Here is a 24,611-nt window from a genome sequence, read left to right as displayed (position 1 = left end):
ACATGGTGTACTTGTAATCATTCAAATGGAACAGTGGACACGATATAGACTTGACTATATATTTCTCCGGTAGCCAACAATATTGAATACGCGGTCGGAGTGAATGAGTCAACTCGTTGGATAAGTATATATTTGGTAGATGACTTTGAAATATATATATTCACTTGTATTACTTTGATAAATCCTGGGTTAAACTGATTGAGGGAAAAACGATAGATCTAGCTACATTCATCTGCCTCGTTCATATTGCTATAATATGGCACTATCCTTCTCCATTAAGAATGCGACCACCACGACATACAGAACTTTCATAGAAGCTCTGCGAGCCCAACTAACAGCCGGAGGATCGACATCACATGGGATACCGGTGCTGCGTCGGAGACAAGATGTGACGGATGACCAGCGCTTTGTTCTTGTTAATCTCACCAACTACGACAGTTATACAATAACTGTCGCAATCGATGTGGTGAACGCTTACGTGGTGGGTTATTGTGCCGGTACTCGTTCCTACTTTCTTCGAGATCCTGCAACTCATCCGCCTCCACTCCATAGATTATTCCCCGGCACCACGCGGACTACTTTGCCCTTCGCTGGGGACTACCTCGGGCTTGGCCGAGCTGCCCAGGAGGCACTGCAACAGAATACAAACCGTAACCGGGCAGCAGGGTCACGTATACATGAGAACATACCTATGCGTGAGCGGATCCCGCTGGGACCCGGAGAACTAGATAACGCCATCAGCCAGTTGCGCTACGCAGAATCTGCATCTTCCCAAGCCGCCGCGTTTATTGTGATTATTCAAATAGTCTCTGAAGCCGCAAGGTTCCGGTACATTCAGGGGCAAGTCCGCGACCGCATTCGTGACGGAACTTCAGCTGTGCCGGACCCTGCAATGCTCAGCCTCGAAAACAGTTGGTCTAATCTGTCTGAGCAGATCCAGATGGTACCGGCCAATCAATTACTCTTCATCAATAATGGGTGTGTTCAGATCCGAAAAGCCGACAATAGTATTGTCCTAGTAAAGAGTGTTGACTCAGACGCCGTTCGCAGTGTCGCGTTCCTGCTTTACTGCGGAGGCAACCCTCCTGCACCGAACAGTGAGAGTGCCCGGACGTCCAAGGTTACTGTTCAGAAGCCAACCCTCGCCAAGAAGAAGAAATAGACGGCCCACTGTATCCCATCTATAATTGAATGGATTGTTTTTTTGGGTGAAGATAATTGAATGGATTTTTCTTGCTTAATTGAATGGATTTTTTTTTTTTTTTTTTTTTTGGGTGAAGATAATTGAATGGATTTTTCCTGCTTTTAAGTTGGTCAGGTTGCGGTGACAAAAACCTATTGTATCCCATCTATAATAATATGCTGCTACATACAAAGATGTCTCATTTCGCTGCAATTTCAAGTATGATTTTTTTTTTTGGAAGTGTCATTGGCACTTAAAAAATCTTATTCTACACTCCTCACAAGTGTATTTTCCTTTCTAAATATAGAAAATTTGAAGTGTAGAATGAGAAATTTGGAATACTAATAATAATTCTTTTTTTTTTTTCTTGGATTGTATATGAAAATACCCTTAAAAAGGATCGATCGAAAATAATTGATAAGTTTGGAATAAAAAAATAATCGATAAGTTGGTGGACAAAATATTCATCCGATTATTAAATATTCTGTTGATACCTATAAAAAATGTCATAAAATCAATTCGAACAATTAACGATCAATTTTGCTTTTCTTAATTATCATTGTTGGATCCATTTAAATTTGAAATCCAACAGCCCATAATACGTTAGTTAAGAAAAAGTTAATGGACTGAATTCTTGGATCACTTTCGACCCAAAAAAAAAAAAAAATTTCTTGGATCACAAGAGGGCCCAACAAAAGGAGATCTTATCATATCACCATCCACCTTGCGTGTGCAAGACAAAAAAAGAGGAGAGGGGGGGAGGGGTGTTTTATCACAAATGGTTTCTAAAATTTACTTTCATCATCAAGATGGTTCCTAAACTTAAAAATCAATCAACGTAGTCGCTGAAAATCGGTATCGCAAATCAATGTGGTCATTCCGTCACAATTCTGTTAAGTGTTGATGTGGCACATAATGGGCCCCACAAGATTTACAGGTTTTTATCACAAATAGTCCTTGAAATTGACTCACACCATCAAGATGGTCCCTAAAATTGACCCTAATCATCAAGATGGTCCCTAAAATTGAAAATCAATGAATGTAGTCCTTGAAAATAGGTGTCACAAATCAATATAATTTTTCCATCACAATTCTGTAAAAAATTTTGTTATATGTTGATGTGGGTTTAATAATTAATTAAAAATGTTGTCTAAATACCTTTTTGCACAATAGAATTTTTTTTTTTCCCCTTATAGTAGGACCTACTCCGAAGAGAGATCCCTTCCATAAATTCTCAAAGGCACAAGGCTTAACCAAAGCCTAAGATGGGGTTTGAAAATAATTTTCAACCAACAACAGATGCACCTCATTATCTCAAGGCAAACCTCGCCATTCTTTGAGTCACCAGACCACCAAGGAAGTCCCAAACAAACTCTCCAAGATTAAGGTTGTGAGGATGTTGATTGCCTAAATGTTAATAGTGATATCCCAAAAGTCATTGCCAGTTAGCCAAGCTATCACCAAAAGCGATCTTGATCCATGTTCAATTCGGTGAAAGGTATAGAAGTGTGTGAAGATGAGTGTATTGAGATTTTTTTTTTTTTTTTTTTTTTTTTAGAGGATAGACAGCGAAAGAGGTAGAGGAATGTGGACTAGGATCAAAGGTGATTGCAGGACTAGGTTTTTGGGTTCACAACTTTTTATTAACTATTAAATTATTAAACCTATTTGCAATTTTTTTTTTTAATTTAATTAGACTTGTGTGATCCATTTATGTGTCACATCAGCACATAACAGAATTTTTTGCAGAATTGTGTCAGAAGGACTACATTGATTTAGGACACTTACTTGTGGGACTACATTGATCGATTTTCAATTTCAGAGACCATTTTGATGTTGCAGGTCAATTTCAATGACCATTTTGATGTCTTGAGTCAATTTCAATGACCATTTGGGAGAAAAAAAGTATTTATGGGACTCATTTATGTGTCACATCAACACTTAACGGAATTTTTAACAGAATTGTGACGGAATGACCACATTGATTTGCGATACCTATTTTTAGGAACTAAATTGATTGATTTTCAATTTCCGAGACTATCTTGATGATGAAGGTCAATTTTATGAACTATTTATGATAAAAATCTAAAATTAAAAAATTAAAATGTGAATGACATCAGCCTTGAGTCGTGTGCTTCTTGGGTAGCTACCTGGGCCAAATCTGCCTCGACAAATACCTGGGCTTTGTGGGTTTCACAACCTACTTGTCCACTTGTGGAGTTAGGTTTTAGAGAAAAATGTTTGTTTGCCTAGGCATTTGAATACAGGTGGAGTTGCTCTAATCCTCCTATTCAATATGTATTTTGATATGAGGGAATCCTTCTTTGTAATAAAATATATACGTAGACAGAAATAGAAATAGGTGAATACTTATACAATTTATACTTCAAATATATATATATAGAAAATTATTATTGGCACTCTAAAAATCTAAACAACTGTTATGAAGGTTGTTGAATCCATAACCGGACTTCTAACGTAAGCATATTTCAATCCATCTTACTCTGACTCCAGAAATCATGATCCCACATTTCTCTTCAATGTATTGTGTTTCTGTTCAAACTCTCACCGATGTAAAAAGTAACTTGTTTTTTTTTTTTTTTTTTTGGAAACTAAAAGTACCATTGTTCGTGTTAAAAAAAAAAAAAAAAAAAAAAAAAACTTGAGAATTTGGCAAGGCTTTCATTGCATGGGTTTGGTCTTTTCATTGGAGCCTACTTTATTAGACATGTATAGGATTTTGCCTCTTAAGTTTGTTTGGTATATAAATAAGGTTCTAAAAAGATTGGGTGTTTGTTGGGTGGTGGGCAGTAGTCTAGGCAAGGTTGGAGGTGGGTTTTTACTTTAATTAAATTTATTATATAACAACAAAAATATATAAATAGGTGACTACTAATAAAGTTTATACTTCAAATATATACGTAGGAAATTGTTATGGGCACTCTACAAATATAAACAATTGAGCCAATAATGAAGGAAAGAGATCCTCTCTAGATCCCTTCCACTTAATCCACCAAGTCCGGAGATCCGAGTCATTAAAATTTGATGCAATGGCTATAAATAAGGACTCACTTTAAAAGTTATAATAACTTTAGCTATTGGATCAAATTTTAATGGTCCGGATCCTTGGACTTTGTGGATTGGAAGGAATGGATCTGAAGAGGATTCCTTTCCAATAATGAACATGTATTCAGAGTTATTTCGCAGAAACACAACTCTAAAGTTATTTTACATCTTCAAACCCTTTAACCTAAAATTAATTGAATACAATAAAAAGTCGAACCGCCTAGAACCACCTACATGGTCGCCTAATCGCTTCCTAGAGACTTCACCGATTTCCTAAATGCCCAAGTCCTAATCGCGGTGCCCAGCCTTCGCTTAGAGCCTAAACAACCGCCCAAAACCTCTTTTTCGAACAGTGTATTAAGAAGATATTCCTGATAAATGTAGACCAAATGCATTGAAAGAAGTCTAGAAGATGATATTCTTTTAAAATGGTATTAGGTACAATGCACCGCAGTCCAAGTCAAGAAAGGGACTAGTAGTTTGAAGCCGATAGAGATAGAAACGATAAAGAACGCATATAGACTTAACCCACGTAGAATTAATCTCTCCCTTCACAACGTGGCCGGTTAAGAAATGGTATACATCCGTGTTCAATGCTAGTTTTTGAAATTTGTTAAACATCTATTGTTTTGGAAGAGAACCAACGATTTTGAAGATGTACATGTGTTTTCATGCACAGGCGTAGTGGAGAAATGGTCAGCTTGTAGTAGCATTTGGTCTCACTACTAAATTAAACACTTTGCGCGACGAGGGAGTATTTATCTCGCAAAGCATTTCCAAGTTGCGCAAAACCTATGGCAACGCAGAAATCGTCGTGCAAAATTTGTCACGCAAAGGTCGTGAAGAAAGACATTGCGCGCTGAATAGTGCACATTTGTCGCGTAGCTAAACATTTGTGTGACGCTTTACTGCTCGTCGCAATAAAGGTATATGGACAAAGGCTTTCGTCGCATGATATAAAAGGGTACAAGTGTGCTTTGTGACGAGATGGGGACGTCTACAATTCATCTCGAAAATGTTTGAACGACGAAACATGTAAGACGCGCTGCACGACGACATATCTTCGTCGTGCAAGTGTAAGTTTTAATAAAAAATAATAATAATAAATAGAACAAAAAGAATATTATTAACATATATATTTCATACAATTGACCCAAAAAAAAAAAAATCAAAAATCAAAAACAAATTAATGAATAGAAAAACAATTTATGTATAATATAAATAAATATGTACGTACAAATACAAAGTTTAAAAAGAAAGCGGCAATAAAAACTACGAAAAAAATGAGGCATAATCTATAAGCAAGTCATTCGAAGGTGCTTGGTAATCTTGTTGTTGGAAGAGGGTGGGGTTGGGGATGGCGTCGGAGGTCGACGGGTCTGATTGCTATGTATGCTCGGGGTGGAGGGGCTCTGACAGTGGTGGTGCAGAAAAATCGGGGAGACAGATCCTGGAGGAACTGAGGGCTCGTACAATCAATGACATCTGAGTCTTATACGATGCGAGCTCACTCCTCAAGCCAGCGACTTCCTGCGTCAAAACCGTAACATCAACCTTCAACTATAAGGATGAAGAGGCTCCACTCTCCCACTGCCTGGCATTTCCTATCCCCTGACAATATGTCCCTGGCCTTCGACTGAAAGTCTGGTCCAACATCTATGTAAGGATGTGAAACCCCGCATCCTCAAGGGGATCCACAGACTTGATCGGCGTGTTCAGAGGAAGCTGGGAGGCGGACTCCTGAAGGACGGACTGACCCTTCTCCATCATAGTTGCATGTGAAATAAAACATGGAATATAAATAGCAAACAATTTGAATTAATTAGTATAAATCTTTAATGCATAAGAAATTACTTACATGAAGGGATTCGATCAACTCATCGCCGGACTCAGTCAACCCTCCTAAAATAGAAAAAGATAAGGAAAACGTTAGTACAAAAACAAAAATAAATAAAAATTATTAGCGACATTTTAAAAATGGAAATGAAAGTTGTAATATATACCTTATGCCATGCCTCCATCCTATATGAGAAAGGCCTCGAACCCAAATGGTCGAGAAGAGTCTTCTTCTCCTGATTGATCTTGTTCGTCTTCGCCTTTTTCTGTTATACAAAAAATAAACGTATTAGTTGTAATATTTAAATAAAATTAAAAAATTCATAATAAACATTAGTAAAAATTAAAAAAACTAAAATGAAAGAAGTCCTAATTAAAAACGCACCACATATCCCGACTCCTGAAAATGACCGCAGAGCCAAACCCAACTATCTTGTCGGTCCGCAAACTCGTTCGGGCAACCCTCCTTGAGAACAAACTGCGGATCATCAAACATCTCGAAATACTAGTGCAGGTCACTCTTCCATTGCTTGTAGCGTTCGAAGAAGAGCCGATTGAGGTATGCCAACATGTCCTCGTTGATGTTATCGAAATTGTAGTTTGTCTACAATGTAACAAATATTACAAAAGTATTAGTAATAAAAGACATTAATAAATATAAATATATAAATTTTATATGAAAAACATTAAAATGGCGACGATTTTTACCGACAAATGATTGCGTATCGTGCTCTTCACCTCCTCCGGCATCGCCTTCTAAGACTTATACCGCATAGGGCAATAGGTTCGCACGACGTGCCCAATGTCGTGGACCAATGCACTATGATGCTCCGTCGTTGGTGTTGCACGATGTTGCTCATCGTATCCGATTGTGATACGATTGTTGGTCACCCGGGTGACCTTCGCCGTCTTCAATTGCCGACAAGGTCCCCGGGTGTTTTTCTTGGCTGCAAACAAATGAAAATTTAACGTTAACCCAAAACTAACAAATCCTACCAAAATTTCTGCATAACCTACCTATAATTAAAACATTTCCCAAAACCCTAAAAATAACGTAAACAATATTTGTATCCAACACAATGATCACAACTGTTCAACTGTTTAATAATGGGTTCGGAACGATGACAACAATAAATAATATATATATATATATATATATAATAATAACTTTTTAATCCTTAAATGACATAACTTAACAAACTGAACCTAAAATAACAAAACTAAGTTAACATGGGAATGAGGGAGTAAATTACGATAGTATACCTAGGGGTGGACCCGAGGCATTGGTTGTGGATCCTGATGGCGACATCTGCTCCTTAGTGCAGGGGCACCAGTGAGCACGTCAGGTGCAACAAGTAGTGCCACCTAAGAAGTCGAAGATGCCGGCGCCTATGGGACTGGAGGACCAACTAGGTCAACCGGATTCACCGGCCTATGGTCCATCATTGTCGGAGTAGTGGCGGTAGTAGTAGGTGTAATCGTCGGATGAGGTGTAGAAGTCATCGCCTTCCAAGTTCTAATGAGCTGTGACGTCTACAAAATTGGAAATATATTTGTTAGATTACAAAGATTAAAATTATCGTACACATGCATAATAATTTGTACTTAAATTTAAAATGAACTTTAAAAACCCTAATTCTAAACCTAATTCAAGTTTGGCAGAAACAAAAATTAAAACTGCATCTATACATGAATCATAATATAATATGTGGGTTAATGTCTTTCACCCAAACTCTAACCGTACTGTACTGCAATAAAGAGGCAGGTATGTAAAGATAGAAACAAAAAAGCACTCGAGACACAAAATTGGCCAAAACTATACCGACAAGGTGCACGTTCATGTCAATTCTGAGCAATAATTATACTTAAACAAGGGCAACGATGCATGCAAAAGGAAAGGAATGATTAGCAAAGACAACAAAAATTAAACATGGATTCTATACAATTTTACGTTTTTCTCGACAAGGCCACAACCTAGAGGACATGCAATAGTCCCCAACCAATAGTATAATCCATTGCTCTGAGGCAGTAACTACATTTAAATGGAAAAACAAGGAGTCGGGCTCATGTGGGTTTTAACCAAGGGTCTAAGGGAATATTGTATGGAGTCCTACTTTTATATGTGGAAAATTATTCACTTGTCACTATTTACAAACAACACTATGATTATATATATGCATAAGGATTCGGGGACATAATTTTTAACACATATTTGATACACTTTCGTAGGACTTATTTCATAATTCCACCCAAAAAATAAATTGCAACTGCTAAAACAAGAGGAACATTGCAAGATTTTTCAGCTCCTGTCAGTACATGTTTGAGCAGACTCCAAAATCATGATGAAGTAGCAGTACTAGGGATTTGAGATATATAGCATATGGTAAAAATTTCCTTATAATGCTAGAAGCAGAAGCTGAGATTGTTTTTAGGATTATGATTAGTTGTATTCGTGTTTTTACCTAAAGATCAACTTGCAAGGGGAGTATACGAGTGAGTGTAAGAGGGACAGGGAGAGGAAAGAATTGTCTATTTGGTGTTTGACTTATGGTTTATGTGAAATCGTGAAATGGTAATAGTGATCTAACATTGTCACTCACACTACTACAACAAAAGTTGTCTTTAAGCACAAAATTAGTCCAATAATGCATACAATCACTAAAGGAATGAAGACCACTTGCTCTTGGAAGCCATTTACACAATTTTGATATTGAACTGTGCTCTGTCTTGATGTTCTTGTGGACTCTAAGCCCAGCACGTTTCAAACATAATATGTAAACCAAATTCTATAAAATGAAATGACCTAAAAAGAACCTTATAAGTTCTTTTTTTTGGTCGAATTGTAGAGAACATTCATAAAATGGACTCTAAAATGGACAGATAACATATACATAACCTAAAAAGGGCCGACATATAGAAAGAAGACGTCACTTACACAACTAAAGAGCAATAGTAACAATGCAATATATTTTGAAAAGAGTAACAGCCCTTGTATAATATCATTGATACACGTTGCAATCACATCCAAAATTCAAAGAATATTGTTTCACTACTGATGGCGAAATGAAAATATGTGACTCGGGAAAATGGTCATCCAACTAAACAACTGATTAGCACCAAATAACACTTTGTCTCTATTTAGGACTGAAGACTTGAGAGAGAGAGAGAGCGAGAGAGAGAGAGAGAGAGAGAGAGAGAGGAGTATTAGTAGGCTGCTGCACTGCAGTGTGTAAAAAATATATATCTATGAACATTGTTTGTCCTGTATACATATATTATCACCTGCAATTCTTTTATTGATGGATTGTGGAGATTAGATTTACTGGGAATGAGCAAAATAGTTCTTCAGGGAAGCACACCAAATCTATTTATGTTCTTCAAATTAAAAAATATCACGGCCCAAATTCTAATCCTTTACTTTGAAATTAAAAAAACCCTAATTTAAGAACCCTAATATAATCCCCAATGAAGCACCCTAAATCTAACTCCCAATTTAAGAAAACCTAATCTAACCTCACTGCCCAAAATCATTCCCCTAATTTAAGACCTAAATCTAACCCCAATTAAAAACCGTAAAAACTCTAATTTAAGAGCCTAAATGTAACCCCCAATTTACGAACCCTAAATCTAACCCCACTGCCCTAATTCTAACCACCAATTTGGAAAAAAAAATAAAAAAATAAAACAACAACAACAACAACAACTACTTTAATCTATAAAGAAAATTGAAAAAAAAAATGAAGAGGAAATTAGCTCTTGGAGATGAACACGTGATGGCCGGAGAGAAGAACAAAGAGACGAGTTGAGCGACGGAGAGAGGGATGGAGAGGCAAGGTGAGCGATGGAGAGTGGTAGTGAGAGGGTCTGAGGGTAAGCACGTCTGTCGGGGAAGAAGAAGGGTGAGAAAAGGGCTGCAATGGTGTCGGGAGAGAAAGAGGAAGGAGAGAGAGGGTATCACGCGGGTAAAAAAAGGAATAAGAGAAAAGTGAGGGGAGGAAGACACATAGGGGATTAAAAACTTCGTCGTGATTTTTATTTTTTTCTCCAAAAAAAAAAAAAAAAAAAAAACGCCTTAATTGAATTTTCAGACAATTGCACAACGAATGCCATTATTTCATCACGCAAATACCCTTTGCACAATGAAATCAATGTACTCGTCACGCAAGTGTCTGAAAATTCAATTTACCCACATAAAATCAAAACTCTTGCGTGACCAATAACTATTGTGTGTCGCGCAATTATGTTTAAAAATGATTTTTTTTTTTTTTTTTTTTTAGAATTTTGATTAAAATTTAGTATAAAATTCTAATAAAACAAATTTATTTACAAAGTAATTCACAAATAAAAAGGGATCCCGAATCCCAAACCAAAAATTTTTGGGACTGGAATTTAAAGACCAATCTCAAACAAAAGTTTCGTTATTCCTAATTTTCAGTATTTTGGGATGGTTTGGTCATCCCAAATTTCATACAAATTAAAATAGCAATCATTCATACCATTTTGTCTAGCCCTATATATAATGCACTAACCATTTAATGTGTTTTACAACAAAAATTATACATAAATTGCATTAATCTTAATCTGAACTATAATAACTTTTCCTTTCGTCGCTATCATCATTTTCAATGTCTCATTCCTCATCATCGATAGGTAAGTCACCATCGTCGTTTGTGTGCACTGGACCATCGTATCGCGGAAGATTACCGAGGTCAATTGTGATTGATTAAATCGGTTCGATTGAAGATACTCCTTCTATCTGAAATGGTTCTTGGATAAGATTAGTATCTCGGAGTGTTTCCGCACCAATTTCCATCAAAGATTCTAGACGTTTGTCAACAACATTGTCGATGTCGTCATCAGTAGGGTCATGTTCTGGTATAGCAAACATGTTCCTATGATCCATCTTTTGAACAACTTTCCAACCCTTTTTGGCATTAGGGCCATCTAGATACATTTTTTTTTTGCCATGTTTGCTAAGATGTAATGGTTGTCATCGTACCAAGTTTTGGTAGTGTTCATTGACAGTAATCCATGATCTCTTTTAACACTTCCTTACCTATTTGGGTTTGTATCAAACCATCAACACTTAAATAGGATCACTTGGCACCGGTCTTTGTTAAGCAATTGCACAACACTTGTTAGTTTGCCATAGAATTCAATGTTTGTACTTTCACCTCCATCTAGGACATAAACACTGCTGTTTTGCGTACACAACTTGTTATCTCGTGCAGCCGCTAATAACTTGATGTCGTTGACATGGCAACCTGAGAACGATTCAACGCAATTCGTGAAGATGTGCCTGCTTCATCATATCTTCATGCTCATCTAGTTATGACAGTGCCTCGTCACAATTTTTTAGTACAAACCAATTTGCTACCTCCATGTCCTTCTTGGAAAATGACTCGCCTCGTATCGGATCTCTGAAGGGTCGAGCAATTTGGGCAACAACTGAAAGTTTCTCCTTTCTCACACCCCCGTCATTATTGCGAGGAGGATAATTGAAAGTTGCCTCCACATCCTTTAAATAAATTCCACAAAATGTAAGCGTCTCATATGCCACCCAAGCTTGTTTAATTGACCCTTCAGGCTTCGCTTTTTTTTCATACACTTTTCTTTAAGTCTCCTAGAAGCCTGCCAAAATAAAACAATATGATACAAATTTAACTAATTGTAAGATATTGATTAATAAAAATGATGAGGAATATATACCTTTTTATTGGATACATCCATCGAAATTTGACTGGTTCAGCAAGCAATGCTTCCTCCAGTAAGTAAACCATCACGTGGATCATACTTATGGAGGAAATATCATCTCAAACTTGCTAAAACTTGCACAATGTCATGGCGCAACTAATTAACGTCCATCTTTCGCAACGATCTTGATGTCAATAGCAAAAAAAACTGGACAACAACATGATTGGTTTCACTACATCGGCTAGCAAGAGATGTCGAATACCAATAAGAAGTAGGCGTTGCAGAACCACATGGCAGTCGTGACTCTTTAGTCCAGCTAATTTACCCCAGTCAACATTCACACAATGCGTGATATTTGCAGCATACCCATCGAGAAACTTTATAAACGATAAAAACTTTAAAATTCTTTTTTGTCATTCGGTTTCATGGAAAGAAAAAAACGCAAGATCCCTTATGGCTTTATCACTGTCTTTATTCATCCATAAACCCCGTCGTATTCCCATTCATTCCAAATCAAGACGAGCTTTGATTGTGTCCTTTGTCTTGCCCCCAATATCTAGAATTGTGCCGACCATTGTGTCAAATACATTTTTCTGAACATACATAACATCAAGGTTGTGTCTTAATTTTAGTTTCGACCAATACAGGAGCTCAAAAAACATACACTTGTGTGTCTAGTTCATATGTGTAAAAGGTCTGGTCTTATTGACATTTGTCCCGAACCGAGCAAATCCAAACAGTTAAGCTGTTCCAAAATATGATCACCAAACCATTCTCTAGGTCTGAGACAATGCTTTTTTTCCTGTCGAACTCTTTCTCCTTCTCTCGCCACTCGTGGTCCCATGGTAACCATCTCCGATGACCAAGGTAACAAACTTTTCAGGCATGCCAACTCGATGGTACGTCTTCCTTGCATACAGGGCATGCCATATAACCCCTAGTGCTCCACCCAGAAACCATTGCATATGCAGGGAAATCGTTCACAGTCCACATTACTGCTCCCGCAAAGTGAAAATCTTGCCAGAACACTTATCGTATGTGCAAACACTGTGTGTCCATAAATCTTTTAGCTTATCCACCAACGGCCATAAGTATACATCGATTGACCTACCAGGATCCTCAGTTATCAATAGAGTCATCATCATGTATTCTTTATTTCATACATTTCCATGGCAGCAAATTATACAGAAATACAAAAATCGGCCAAGTATTATGGTATTAGTTTAGAACCCCGAATAGATTGAATCTGTCAATGGCAAGTCCCAATCTAATGTTCCGAGGATCAGCAACAAAATCAGGGAACATTTGATCGAACTTTTTCCATGCCTTTCCATTTGCAGGATGCCTCAGGACACCGTGATCTACCCACTTTTCCTTATGCCATCTTATGTAGGTGGCAATATGCGTTAACATATACAACCGTTGCAACCTAGGCTTCAAAGGCAAATAACGCATGACTTTTTGTGGGATCTTCGTCGATCTATTCTGAGATGTCGTTTTGAACCTTGACTCATTACATATAGGGCATTTATCCAACGCTTCATTCTCCTTATAGAAGAATAAACAATTATTTTTGCAAGCGTGGATTTTTTCATAACCCAATCCGAGACCATTCAACACCTTTTGAGCATTTCCATGGTCTTTCGACAAACAATTGTCCTTTCGTAGCATTCTCTTGAAAATCCCCAAAAAAATAATCAAAACGCTGGTTCGACATATAATACATTATTTTTCAGTGCATTAGTTCCACAATAGCTATGTGAACGAAAAATCCCTCACAGCCAGGGTATAACTCTTGGTTGGTATTTTTTAAATAATTTTTCATATTCTTCGAATTCTCCATTATCCATTGGTGTGGGCACTTCATCTTCCACTTCCTGATTGGTATTTGTCGACACAAATGGAAAAACATAATTTAAGATTTCCATGACTTGTTCATTAGGATCCATATTGGGTTTAACATTGCCCACTCTTGTCATGTTTGAAGACGAAGCATTGTCTAATTGTTTCTCGTGCTGGTTCCAAATGTTATAGGTATCTACCATTCCATTCCTGACTAAATGAAATCAAACATTTTCAATAGTTTCCATTAACATGTTGTTACACCTTCTACAAGGACACTGGATTCTAGTTGAACCTGTGTTGTGTGTATGCGCAAAGTCAATAAAATCCTCGATTTCGTTCAAATATTCGTTGGCGCATCTGTTCAAGTTATGTATCCTCGTTCTGTCCATCATTCCTAAAACCACAATAACAATACAACAATCAGAACAACTTCTACATGATCTTGTCACCTTATGCCTCTGGTAAGGGCCCTATCCCATTCGAGAATGCAAAATTATGTCACGTAATTTATGGCTACTTCGAATTAGATTTCGATGTGGAGAAATTTTGGCAGTATCTCTATATAGTTCTTCAAGTGCACAACATATATATGAAATACCTATGTGCCACCCGAAGAACGTACAGAGATGACACCGAAATCCCCATGACCGAAACCTAATCCTTTAACCATAAAACGACACGACATAACTTTGCATTCCCAAACTATCCAAATAATGGGACAATTCAAGAATCAATTGGACCGTAGTCATGCTTTTGCATCCATGCGCAACATCCAACTAATCCTCAAACGGGAAATTAAGTTTTATTTAAAAAAAAAAAAAAAAAAAAAAACAAGTACGAAGTTAATTACAATTAACTTCGTACATCACAACACATATTTGTACGTCATGTACAAATTTGTACATATACAATTCAACATTATACTTAATTATAACATAAATTTTTTTTTAATAAATATAATTTAACAACTTAATATAAATATAACACCATAATTGCAATATAATTTAACTAATTCATATTTTTTTTAAATAAAACGAAGAAAATACCTTTCAAATCGTTATCCACCAAACGCTAGTCACACACAATATCCCTATACACAATGAATTTTACGGTGTTAGTATGAATTGACATTGATAATTTTAAATGGAAAAAAAAAAAAAAAAAAAAAAAAAAAAAAAAAAAAAAAACCCGTACCAAACACAACGAAATAGCTTGATCAACCTAGAGAAGAGAGAGATTTAGATGGATGAAGTATTAGAAGAAGAAATTGAGAGAAAATATGAATGACGGATCCCAAATTGAAGAAAAACGAAGGGAAACAAGTACAGAGGCGAAATCTGTAGAAAATTGCAGTTTTCTGCCTCTGCAAACTAAAGTCATGTTATAAAGAATACTTTTGGAAGAATCCAATTGCGCGACGAACATAGAATTCATCACGCAAGTTATTTTTGCGTGACCAAATATGATTTCGTCGCACAAGTGTCATTTTATTTTATTTTTTGTAAAATTCTCTTTTTCGTTTTCTTTATAATTTAATAATGTAAGCTATTTGCGCGACAAAGACTATATTCGTCGTGCAAGTTGCATTATTTTTTTTTTCTTTGTCTGTTTTCTTTCTTACTAATGTAATTTTTCTTTATCCAATTAAAATTATCAAACCAAATTATATATTACCAAAATATTTATTAAAACTAATTTATTAACTAAAATATATATTATAACTAATGTAAACTTTAAGCCTTCCATGCATGTAACATAAATTTTAAAAATAAAGTCCAACATAACATTCAAATAAATCTTAATTCATAAAAAAATAAAAAAATAAATAAATAAATCAAATTAGGTTCACTCTTCCTCTAGGTCATCAGCAGGGTCATCGACAAGGGCATTGTCAACTTGTGCAGGCTCTGTAGCCTGCTGTAAATTGAACTACCACTGCTGGAACTGTTTCTTGAAAAGGTCGTCCACATACTTCTGCTGCTTCTCATCGGTTTCATCAACATCCCAAACAACTTATAATGGCAATAAAATTAAATTAAATATCGCAAAAATATTATTTTTAAACAAAAACAATTACACTTTCTGTAATATAAACTTACCGATAACTCTTGTACCATGGAGTTGTTCAAGTCCACATGCACCATTTTCCAAGAGTTAAACTCAATAGAACACTTCTCCCGCACCAATCCCCCTATATCAAAAATAAGTTCGGTGTACACTTCAACCGAACTTTTGTCATCAAACGAGGGCAAACGCTTACATCGATACCTCTTTAATGTCACAACAGCTTTCTTCATTTTTTTTTTCTACCATAAAAATTTTAAATGCAATAGCCTATTAAAACAATAATTTCAACCATATCAAATGTAAAACAATTAACTCAACAATAATTTTTTTTTACCCTTCCCTTCAAGAGAGCCTTCTCCCTCCCAACCTTTCATTGAATCTGGAATCGAAGCGGCCATCATTTGATATAAAACCTTTGCAAAATAGGGTTCTGAAACTGTTTTTATATAAAACTCGACACACTTTGCGCGACGAACCCTTGGTCGTGCAAAGTTGTTATAACTGCGGGCTATAAATTCGGAGCGTTAAGCGTTTACTGTGTGGCTTTCAGCAACATTTTGCGCAACGAATATGTAGAAAAGCTCGTCATGCAAACTCAAGGTTCTAAAAGACGCTAGGTGCTAGTCGGGCGGTGGGCTGGGGTCTAGCGCCTATGCGGCTAGGCTGGGGTCTAGCGCCTAGGCGGCTAGACGGGATCTAGGCGGGCGCCTAGGAGGACTAAACGGATTTAAGTAAAATCGTATAAATAAATGTCTCTTTATACTAAAAAAATATATAATTGTATTGAGATACATAAATTACAAAATAAAATGACATACAGGTTAATTTATTATATATATATATATAATAAAATATGAGTATATCTAAAATTATGGGGTTCTCTCTCTTGGTTTTGTAATGCTTTTTCTAAATCTTATATGTTTTAATCGTTTGGCCTTATTTTTCATTTCAAAAAGGATTGGGCCTTGTTTTCATGTTAAATAAATAAATATATTTTATTCTCTAATTTTAAAAGGAATGTCAGCGACTTGAAATCCTATCTCTAACCCTAGCCAACAACAGAACCTCTGCGCCGTCTCATTCTTCTCTTCTGCTAATTGCAATTTTACAGTGCTCTGCATCGTCGCATTCTTCTTCTTTGAAAATTTTGCAATTTTACAGAGCTCTCTCGTCAAATGTTCTATGCGACTCCTCTTCTACACACGCAGAGAGGGAACAAGACGCAAGGACAAGACGAAATCGCAGCAAGAAGGCGGAGATGCAAAGCCTTTCTAGCGATAATTGTTAAGTTACAGAACCGCCCAAAGAGCGTCGAGGCCGCCTAGCCCTCCTAAGCGGCCTTCTAGGCGCCGCTTAATAGTCTAGCCAACTGATTGAACGATTTTGGTATAATCGGGGCAGTGGGCCGCCGTCAAGCGCCTAGGGGGCTGCTGAGCCCGAGTTTTAGAACACTGCGCAAACTTTTGGTGCCAAATTTTATTTACCCATCTTTTCTTGCGCGATGAACAATAGCCATTGTCGTGCTAAGTTATCACGCGCGATGAAATTGTTTGTCGCGCAATGTTGTTTTTTTTTTTTTTTTTTTTTTTTTTTTTGAATTCATCAATATTTGCGCTATGGACGTATGTTTCCGTCGTGTAAGGTGCACTTGTGTGACGAAATCTTCTTCATCGCGTAAACTGTTTTTTCTACTAGTGTCTACCATAAAGAATTAAAAGAGTTTGGAGTAGTAGAAGTAAAATGTTCATCTTATCCCAAACTCCAAAGGTATCCAATTCAGCTAGGTCTCATTTGGATAAATTAATGAGACGTGTGTACGTTAGAATCTTCTTCAACTCAATGTGTTCTGAATTCAAGAGCTTTTCAACTCAATGTGTTTTGAATTCAAGAGCTTTTCTCCTTTTTTATGAGATAATGATATAGCTTGTAATTAAAAGATGGATTTTTAGATTTTAGGGTAAATAAGATTCTTTTTAAATTTTAACCTGAATAATTTTTTAAATCAAATTCAAGTCCTTATGTTTAAACCTTATCATATTTAAGTATTTATAGCATATTTAATGTTTATAAATTTACCATCCAAAATTATATATTCATACATAATAATGTGTGTTTTTGTGCTCCAATCCTATTAATAGATAAAAAATTATCATAAATTCAAATTTTTATAATTAAAAAAAGTCTACAACAAACCAAAAACAAGTTATATTTTGAAAAAAATCATACGCACAAAAGTATTGGTTTGTAAGCTTCCTCACAATGCATCGTTACAAAAGTTTCGTTCTATTACATAAGTTTCGGCACAATATATCAATACATAAGTTTCAGTATAAATGTATTGGTACATAAGTTTTAGTATAAATGTATCGATACATAATTGTAAATCTAAACATACATAGGTATGTGTATGTAATATGCATATACATATATTTAGAGAAATTCACGCACAATGAAGAATGGATGATAATATACGATTTTTCTTATCATTGGAACTTAACAACAATTATTAGTGATAAATAATATTTTTATTGTTTATAGGAATCAAAATATAACCTACATATAAAAAAACTCAATAACTATTACAACATAATTAATATTCAAAAATTATAAATAAATGCCAAAGGCTCGTGTTAGTTTTTGATGTATATACATGATTTTATTCTAAAATTGATATTCTCAGGGTAATGCAATAAACCAAATTTTGCGAACTAAATAATGTGATTCTTGATGATTGGATTATTAATCAATTATTTATTAACGTGTTTATTTTTTATTTGTGACACAATATTTGATTTAAAAATTAGATCATGCAGGGAGGCTAAATTTGTAAACTAAATTTTGTAACTAAATGACATGAAAGTTGATGATTGGGTTATTACTTAAGTATTAATTAACGTGTTTATTTCTTATGGTTGACGCATTATTTAGTTTGTAAATTTAATCTACAAATTTAATCTACTTAGTATTACCTTTAAAAATTTGATCTCTCTAGCATTATCCTATTTTTTTAAGGCTTGGAATAGACTTTTCTAACTAAAAAAATCAGATTACTCAGTACTACAGTCTGATAGTATTCCTCTTCACTTAGAAGTAAGAGGTTTTAGATTCAAATCTCGTTGATGAAGAATTTGATACTAAATTATGTTGTCTATAGTGTTGTCAGCCAAGGTTACATGCTGTCAGCCAAGATTACGTGTTACAAAGATATTTTGTATTGGCGGTGTCAAAATAAAGATATTTTGTGTTGACACATCCTTTCAGAAAGTTTAGAACCGATTCTAACCTAGGATCATATGTTGACCTACTAACCGGGCACATATATATCCATATATAATATACATATGCATCAAAGCTTCTCGTTAAAGCTTTTCCGAACAGTGTATTAAGAAGATATTCCTGATAAATGTAGACCAAATGCATTGATAGAATTATAGAAGATGGTATTCTTTTAAAATGGTATTAGGTACAATGCACGGACTAGTAGTTTGAAGCCGATAGAGACAGTAACCATGAAGAAATGATATAGAGTTCGTTTTGATGTGCTTTTAAAATGATTAAAAGTGTTTTTGGTGAAATTTTTTTTGAAAACAATCCTTAGAAAAAATGCTAGTAAATCCTTGAAAAGTACTTAAAGTGCTTCATGAAAAAAATATATAACTAGTGCTTCTTGAAGAAAGTACTTTTGGAATCCAAAAATATTTTATTTAAAAGAACTTTCAGTCATTTCAAAAGCACATCCAAACGAGTCCATAGTCTTTACCCACCAAAAATTAATCTCTCCCCTCGCAACGTGTTAAGAAATGGTATACATCTGTGTCCAATGCTACTTTTTTAAAGAGACACCCTAGCTATCAATATTCTTTTTATTGAAATCTTGTTAGTTTTTAGTTTTTTATCGAAGTCTCTGACATTAATGTAATAATATAAGTTACTATGGTTTTTAAATTAAAAATTAAAAATTGAAATGTGTATTTGTTTATATTAATGAGATTTTAAATAAAACCCATAATTTGTGGGATTAAAAATAATAAAATATAAATTATACTCTCTATTATATTTTGTGTGTGTGTGTGTACATAAATATATATAGGTACATTCATCAAATTAACAAAAAAAAAATATATATATATATATATATATATATTGTACCAAAACATAGGTACATTCTTCAAAACCGCAGGAAAAAAAAGATATTAGGCTTAATAAGATTAGTAAATTTCTTCTATTAAACTTGACATTGATACATTCTCAAATCAATGAAAAAGAATGTACCCATATAATTTTAAAAATGGATTAAAAAATTTTTGAATGGATTTTATATTGAAAAATTGGGAACATTTTATATTAAAAATGTCACATCCCGACTCCGCCGTAGCACGATATTGTCCCTTTGGGCCACGCCCTCACAGATTTGTTCCTGGGCAAGAGAACCTCACTACCCAAAACGCATCATGCTAGGAAGAGAGGGGCATGTACATATAAGGCCAAGGACCAACCCTCACCCATCCTATGTGGGATACTACAATCCACCCCCTTTAGGGAGACTGACGTCCTCGTCGGCACATCCGAATGGGCGGTGAGTCTGGCTTTGATATCAAACTGTCACATCCCAACTCCGCTGTAGTACAATATTGTCCGCTTTGGGCCACACCCTCACGAATTTGTTCTTACGCAAGAGAACCTCACTACCCAAAACGCGTCATGCTAGGAAGAGAGGGGTATGTACATATAAGGCCAGGGACCAACCCTCATCGCGCCGATGTGGGATACTAAAAAAAAAAAAAAAAGGTACATTTTACATATAATAAATTGGTATATTTAAGAATGGCACATTTAAGATTAAAAAAAATGAAAATTATATGAATGGGTACATTTAAGATTAAAATTTGAGATTTTTTTTTATAAAAAAAAACTAAGTGGTACAAACTTATTCTAATATTTTTTTTTTTTTTTTTTTGGGAAATGTTTGAATCGAAAATTAATTAGGAGTTTAATAAAGGTGTGAGTATTCAAACCCTAAATCAAATACTAATTTTTATTTTTAAAAAATATGTAATTAACATGTAAATTCATTATCACATTATGCTAGGGACTTCAATAAAAAAATTTGAAAATTTGTAAAATCTCAGTCAATAAACAATAGTAACTAGGGATCGAATAAATTTGTTAAGCATATATTGTTTTCAAAGAGAATCCAACGGTTCTGAAGATGCACATGTGTAGTGGATAATCACTTGGTCTGCCATAAAAATTAAAAGATCTCGGAGTCGAAGAAGTACAAAGTTCAACTTATCCCAGCCCCAGGAGACCAATTCGTTTTCCAAAAAAAAGAAGACCAATTCAGTTAGGTCTCATTTGGATAAAACTAACGAGACGTGTCGAATTCAAATATTTTTGTCTTTTCTTAATGTAGTATAAAATAATAACCTGAACAATTTTCTAAATCAAATTCAAGTCCTTTGAACAATACTTTTCATATCTAGATATTTATAGCACATTCAATATTTATAAATTTACCACCATAAATTATAAAGAAAATTAATGAAAAATATTTGAAAATTTTAAGTTTTAACGATAAGGACAAAATAAAAGGTAAAGTGAATAGTACCAAGATTGACTTTTTAGTATAAAAATGTGATTTTTCGTTAAAGTAAATAATACTGAGAGCTTTTCGTTAAAATTCTCTAAATTATACATTCATACACAAGTAACGTACATTTTTTGTGCTCCAATCATATTAATGGATAAAAACAAATTCAAAATTTAAATTTTTATACATAAAAAGTTAACAACAAATAAAAAACAATTTATAAAAAACTCATAGGTTAAAATGCATCATCCATAAGCTTTCTTATGAATGTATTGTGATGTAAGCTTTAGTATAAATGTATCGGTACATAAATTTCAGTACGACTTTTACAAATGTATCAATATATAACTCAATATCTAAACATACATAAGTACGTAATATGCAAATACATATATATAGAAATTTATGCACAAGGAAGAATAGATGAAAGTATATGACTTGTTTTATTATGGGAACTTAAAAACACTTATCAGTGATAAGTAACATTTTTAGGCTAAATCGCCAAAATTGTCCTTGAGATTTGCGTAACACATCACTTTGGTCTCTGAGATTTCAAATCAATAGAAGTGGTCCCTGAGATTGTGTACCATTCATCATTTTAGTCATTTCGTTAAAAACTCCATTAAGCGTCTCGAAGCTCTTGGCCAGAAGTTTGGGCAATTTTCAAAGCTTCGTAACTCAATCATTTCTTAACCAAATTCAACCCATAATATATCAAAATGAAGATGGGAAAGTGTAGGATAAGATTATACCTCCTTTAAAGCTCAATGGTTGCCGGAGAAGGCTAGAAAATAGCCTCAAAGTTGACTAGTCCGAGGAAAAATTAGAAAACTCGCCGGAAACTGGGTAAATTTTAAACGTTTATAACTTCTTCAATACTCAACAAAATCAACTGATTCAAAAACAAAAATCATACTTCTCGACAAGACGAAGAGAATGGTATCTTTTTCTATGGCTAACTCGCTGTGTTTTGGCCGAAAAACTGCTCGAAAATGGTTATCTTGGTCTCGAGTTAGCCATTTTCGAGCCGTTTTCCGGCCAAACCACGGCGAGTTGGCCATCCAAAAAGGTACCATTCAGAGGTACCTTTTTGAATGACTCGATTTCGTTGAGAAGTATGATCTTCATTTTTGAATCACTTGATTTCGTTGAGTATTAAAAAAGTTATGAACGTTTAAAGTTTACCCTATTTCCGGCAAGTTTTCAAGTTTTCCCTCTGACCAGTCAACTTTAAGGCTATTTTCTGGCCATCTCCGGCAACCACTGGGCTTCCAAATAGGTATAATCTTATTCTACACTTTCCTATCTTCTTTTTGATATATTATGGATCGAATTTGGTTAAGAAACGATTGAGTTACGAAACTTTAAAAATTGCCCAAACTTCCGGCCAAGAGATATTGGACACTTAACAGAGTTTTTAACGGAATGACCAAAATGATGGATGGTGGACAATGTCAGGGACCACTTCTATTGATTTGTAATTTCAGGGACCAAAATGTGTGTTATGCAAATCTTAGGACCATTTTGGTGATTTAGCCAACATTTTTATTGTCTATGGGAATTAATATATAACCTACACATAAAAAAACTCTATAATTATTCTAAACCATATTAATATTCAAAAATTACAATTAAAAGCCAAAGACTAGAGTTAGTTTTTGATCTTATACATGATTTTATTCTAGACGTAAAGGATTGGAGGAGTGCAGCAGACATGGTTTGTCAAGCATTATCATAGGGTCCGATGCTCGTGAAGTTATTAGGATGATAAGGAAGGAGTTCGGTGTTGATGCGGAGGTGGAAAGCATGCTATTACAAATGATGTGGGGTCTGTTTCGTTCGAGTTTGTTCGTCAAGAAAGCAACATTCTGCGCAGCGTTTATTAAAAAAAATTAGAAGTTCTTTTAAATGGGATTGTATTAGTTTCGAGTTCCTTGTTAACATCTTAGTTGATGATATAAACATTTCAATTAGAACTTAATAAAATCTTTTTTAGTAGAAAGAAAAAAAAAAGATTGGAATAGATTTTTTTAATTAAAAAATCCGCTGTCAAAATAGTGTTGCGTGTTCGAAGGATATTTCGTAATTGGGATATTTTGCAATGCTGAACTACCAACCCGATTCACAATATTTTGCAATGCTGAACTACCAACCCGATTCACACACACACACACACACACACACACACATATATATATATATATATCAACGCTCCTCATCAAATAACACAAATCCCTCAAATAGAACGAGGATAGTTTTTGATACAATTTTCCTTGTTCTTGCTTTAACATGGCACTTGCCCTCTCTCTTTTGAAGGCAACCCCTAAGACATACACAGCATTCATCGAAGCACTACGAGCCCGACTCACAGCCGGACGACCGACATCACATGGTATACCGGTGCTGCCCCGAATAAAAGACGTGCCAGACGCGCAACGCTTTCTTTATGTTGATCTCACCAACTATAACGGCGACACCATCAGGGTCGCAATCGATGTAGTAAACGTTTATGTGGTGGGATATCGTTCTGGTAATAAATCCTACATACTTGCAAATGACGCTAAAAAACCAGCTCCAACGCACACTTTATTCCCCACCGCCCTCGGCGCCACCCAGTCCACGCGGACTCTGCTCCCTTTCACCGGAGACTACCCCGAGCTTGGACCACATGCACGACGTACAGCACAATCAAGTGCATCAGGTGCTCTAGGGTCACGTATACATGAGAATATACCTATGCTTGAGCAAATCCCTCTGGGACGCAATGAACTCGATAACGCCATCAGTAAGTTGCACTATGCGGCATCCCACTCCGACCAAGCCGCAGCGTTTATTGTGATCATTCAGATGGTCTCGGAAGCGGCAAGGTTCCGGTACATTGAGAGTCAAGTCGGCACTAGAATGGGGATAGACAACCCTCCTTATATACCAGACCCTGCAATGCGGAGCCTGGAAAACGAGTGGTCTGCTCTCTCGGAGCAGGTCCAGAATGTACCGGCCAATGGAAACCGCTTCAGTAGGTCTATTCAGCTCACAACTGTCAACTATCGTCCCCTCTTAGTTGACAGTGTTGAAGCAGACATGGTTCAGCGGCGGGGTATCGTGAAGCTCCCGAATGCGAGTTAGGTGCAAACACTTGACCTGCAGTGAGACCGCTGGACATCGTCGCGGTCATAATGAATTCTAGTACTTATCGTCGTTTGTACCCTTTATATGTCTTTTTGCACTTCTGTTGTTGCTTGGTTGAAGTACATATGATTTCGAAGTTTCTATATGTTCTTTGCTTATGTCAACAAAACTCTGCAAAATTGCTATCCATCTGGCCTTACC

General features: G+C 35.5%; 2 protein-coding genes and 1 long non-coding RNA gene across 3 annotated transcripts; 2 read left to right on the top strand and 1 right to left on the bottom strand.

Annotated features, from left to right (window-relative positions):
- Positions 1 to 256: 256 nt before the first annotated feature.
- Positions 257 to 1,162, top strand: LOC125479643 (ribosome-inactivating protein bryodin II-like). The gene has a single exon (XM_048589222.1). The coding sequence runs from the start codon at positions 257 to 259 to the stop codon at positions 1,160 to 1,162; it is 906 nt and encodes a 301-aa protein (XP_048445179.1).
- A 4,245-nt stretch (positions 1,163 to 5,407) lies between these two features.
- On the bottom strand, positions 5,408 to 10,065 carry LOC103938473. The gene is made up of 5 exons (XR_001952396.2): positions 7,349 to 10,065; positions 6,794 to 7,032; positions 6,471 to 6,689; positions 6,253 to 6,351; positions 5,408 to 6,151 (listed from the first exon to the last, which is right to left on the bottom strand). It is a non-coding gene; the product is annotated as an uncharacterized LOC103938473 (long non-coding RNA).
- A 13,505-nt stretch (positions 10,066 to 23,570) lies between these two features.
- LOC103938478 (ribosome-inactivating protein bryodin II-like) lies at positions 23,571 to 24,407 on the top strand. Its single transcript, XM_009348476.2, has one exon. It carries the CDS (start codon positions 23,571 to 23,573, stop codon positions 24,405 to 24,407), a length of 837 nt encoding a protein of 278 aa, XP_009346751.2.
- Positions 24,408 to 24,611: the final 204 nt, after the last annotated feature.

The sequence above is a fragment of a genome, unplaced genomic scaffold (assembly GCF_019419815.1).
Source record: "Pyrus x bretschneideri cultivar Hongxiangsu unplaced genomic scaffold, Pyrus_bretschneideri_v1 Contig3, whole genome shotgun sequence".
NCBI classification, from domain to species: Eukaryota; Viridiplantae; Streptophyta; class Magnoliopsida; order Rosales; family Rosaceae; genus Pyrus; species Pyrus x bretschneideri.
The sequence above is the reverse complement of the archived record's forward strand: the minus strand, read 5'-3'. Positions and strand labels throughout refer to the sequence as shown.

Bases quoted from the DNA above. Each gene is read 5' to 3' on its own strand.
- LOC125479643 (XM_048589222.1), top strand. From the start codon at position 257: ATGGCACTATCCTTCTCCATTAAGAATGCGACCACCACGACATACAGA.
- LOC103938478 (XM_009348476.2), top strand. From the start codon at position 23,571: ATGGCACTTGCCCTCTCTCTTTTGAAGGCAACCCCTAAGACATACACA.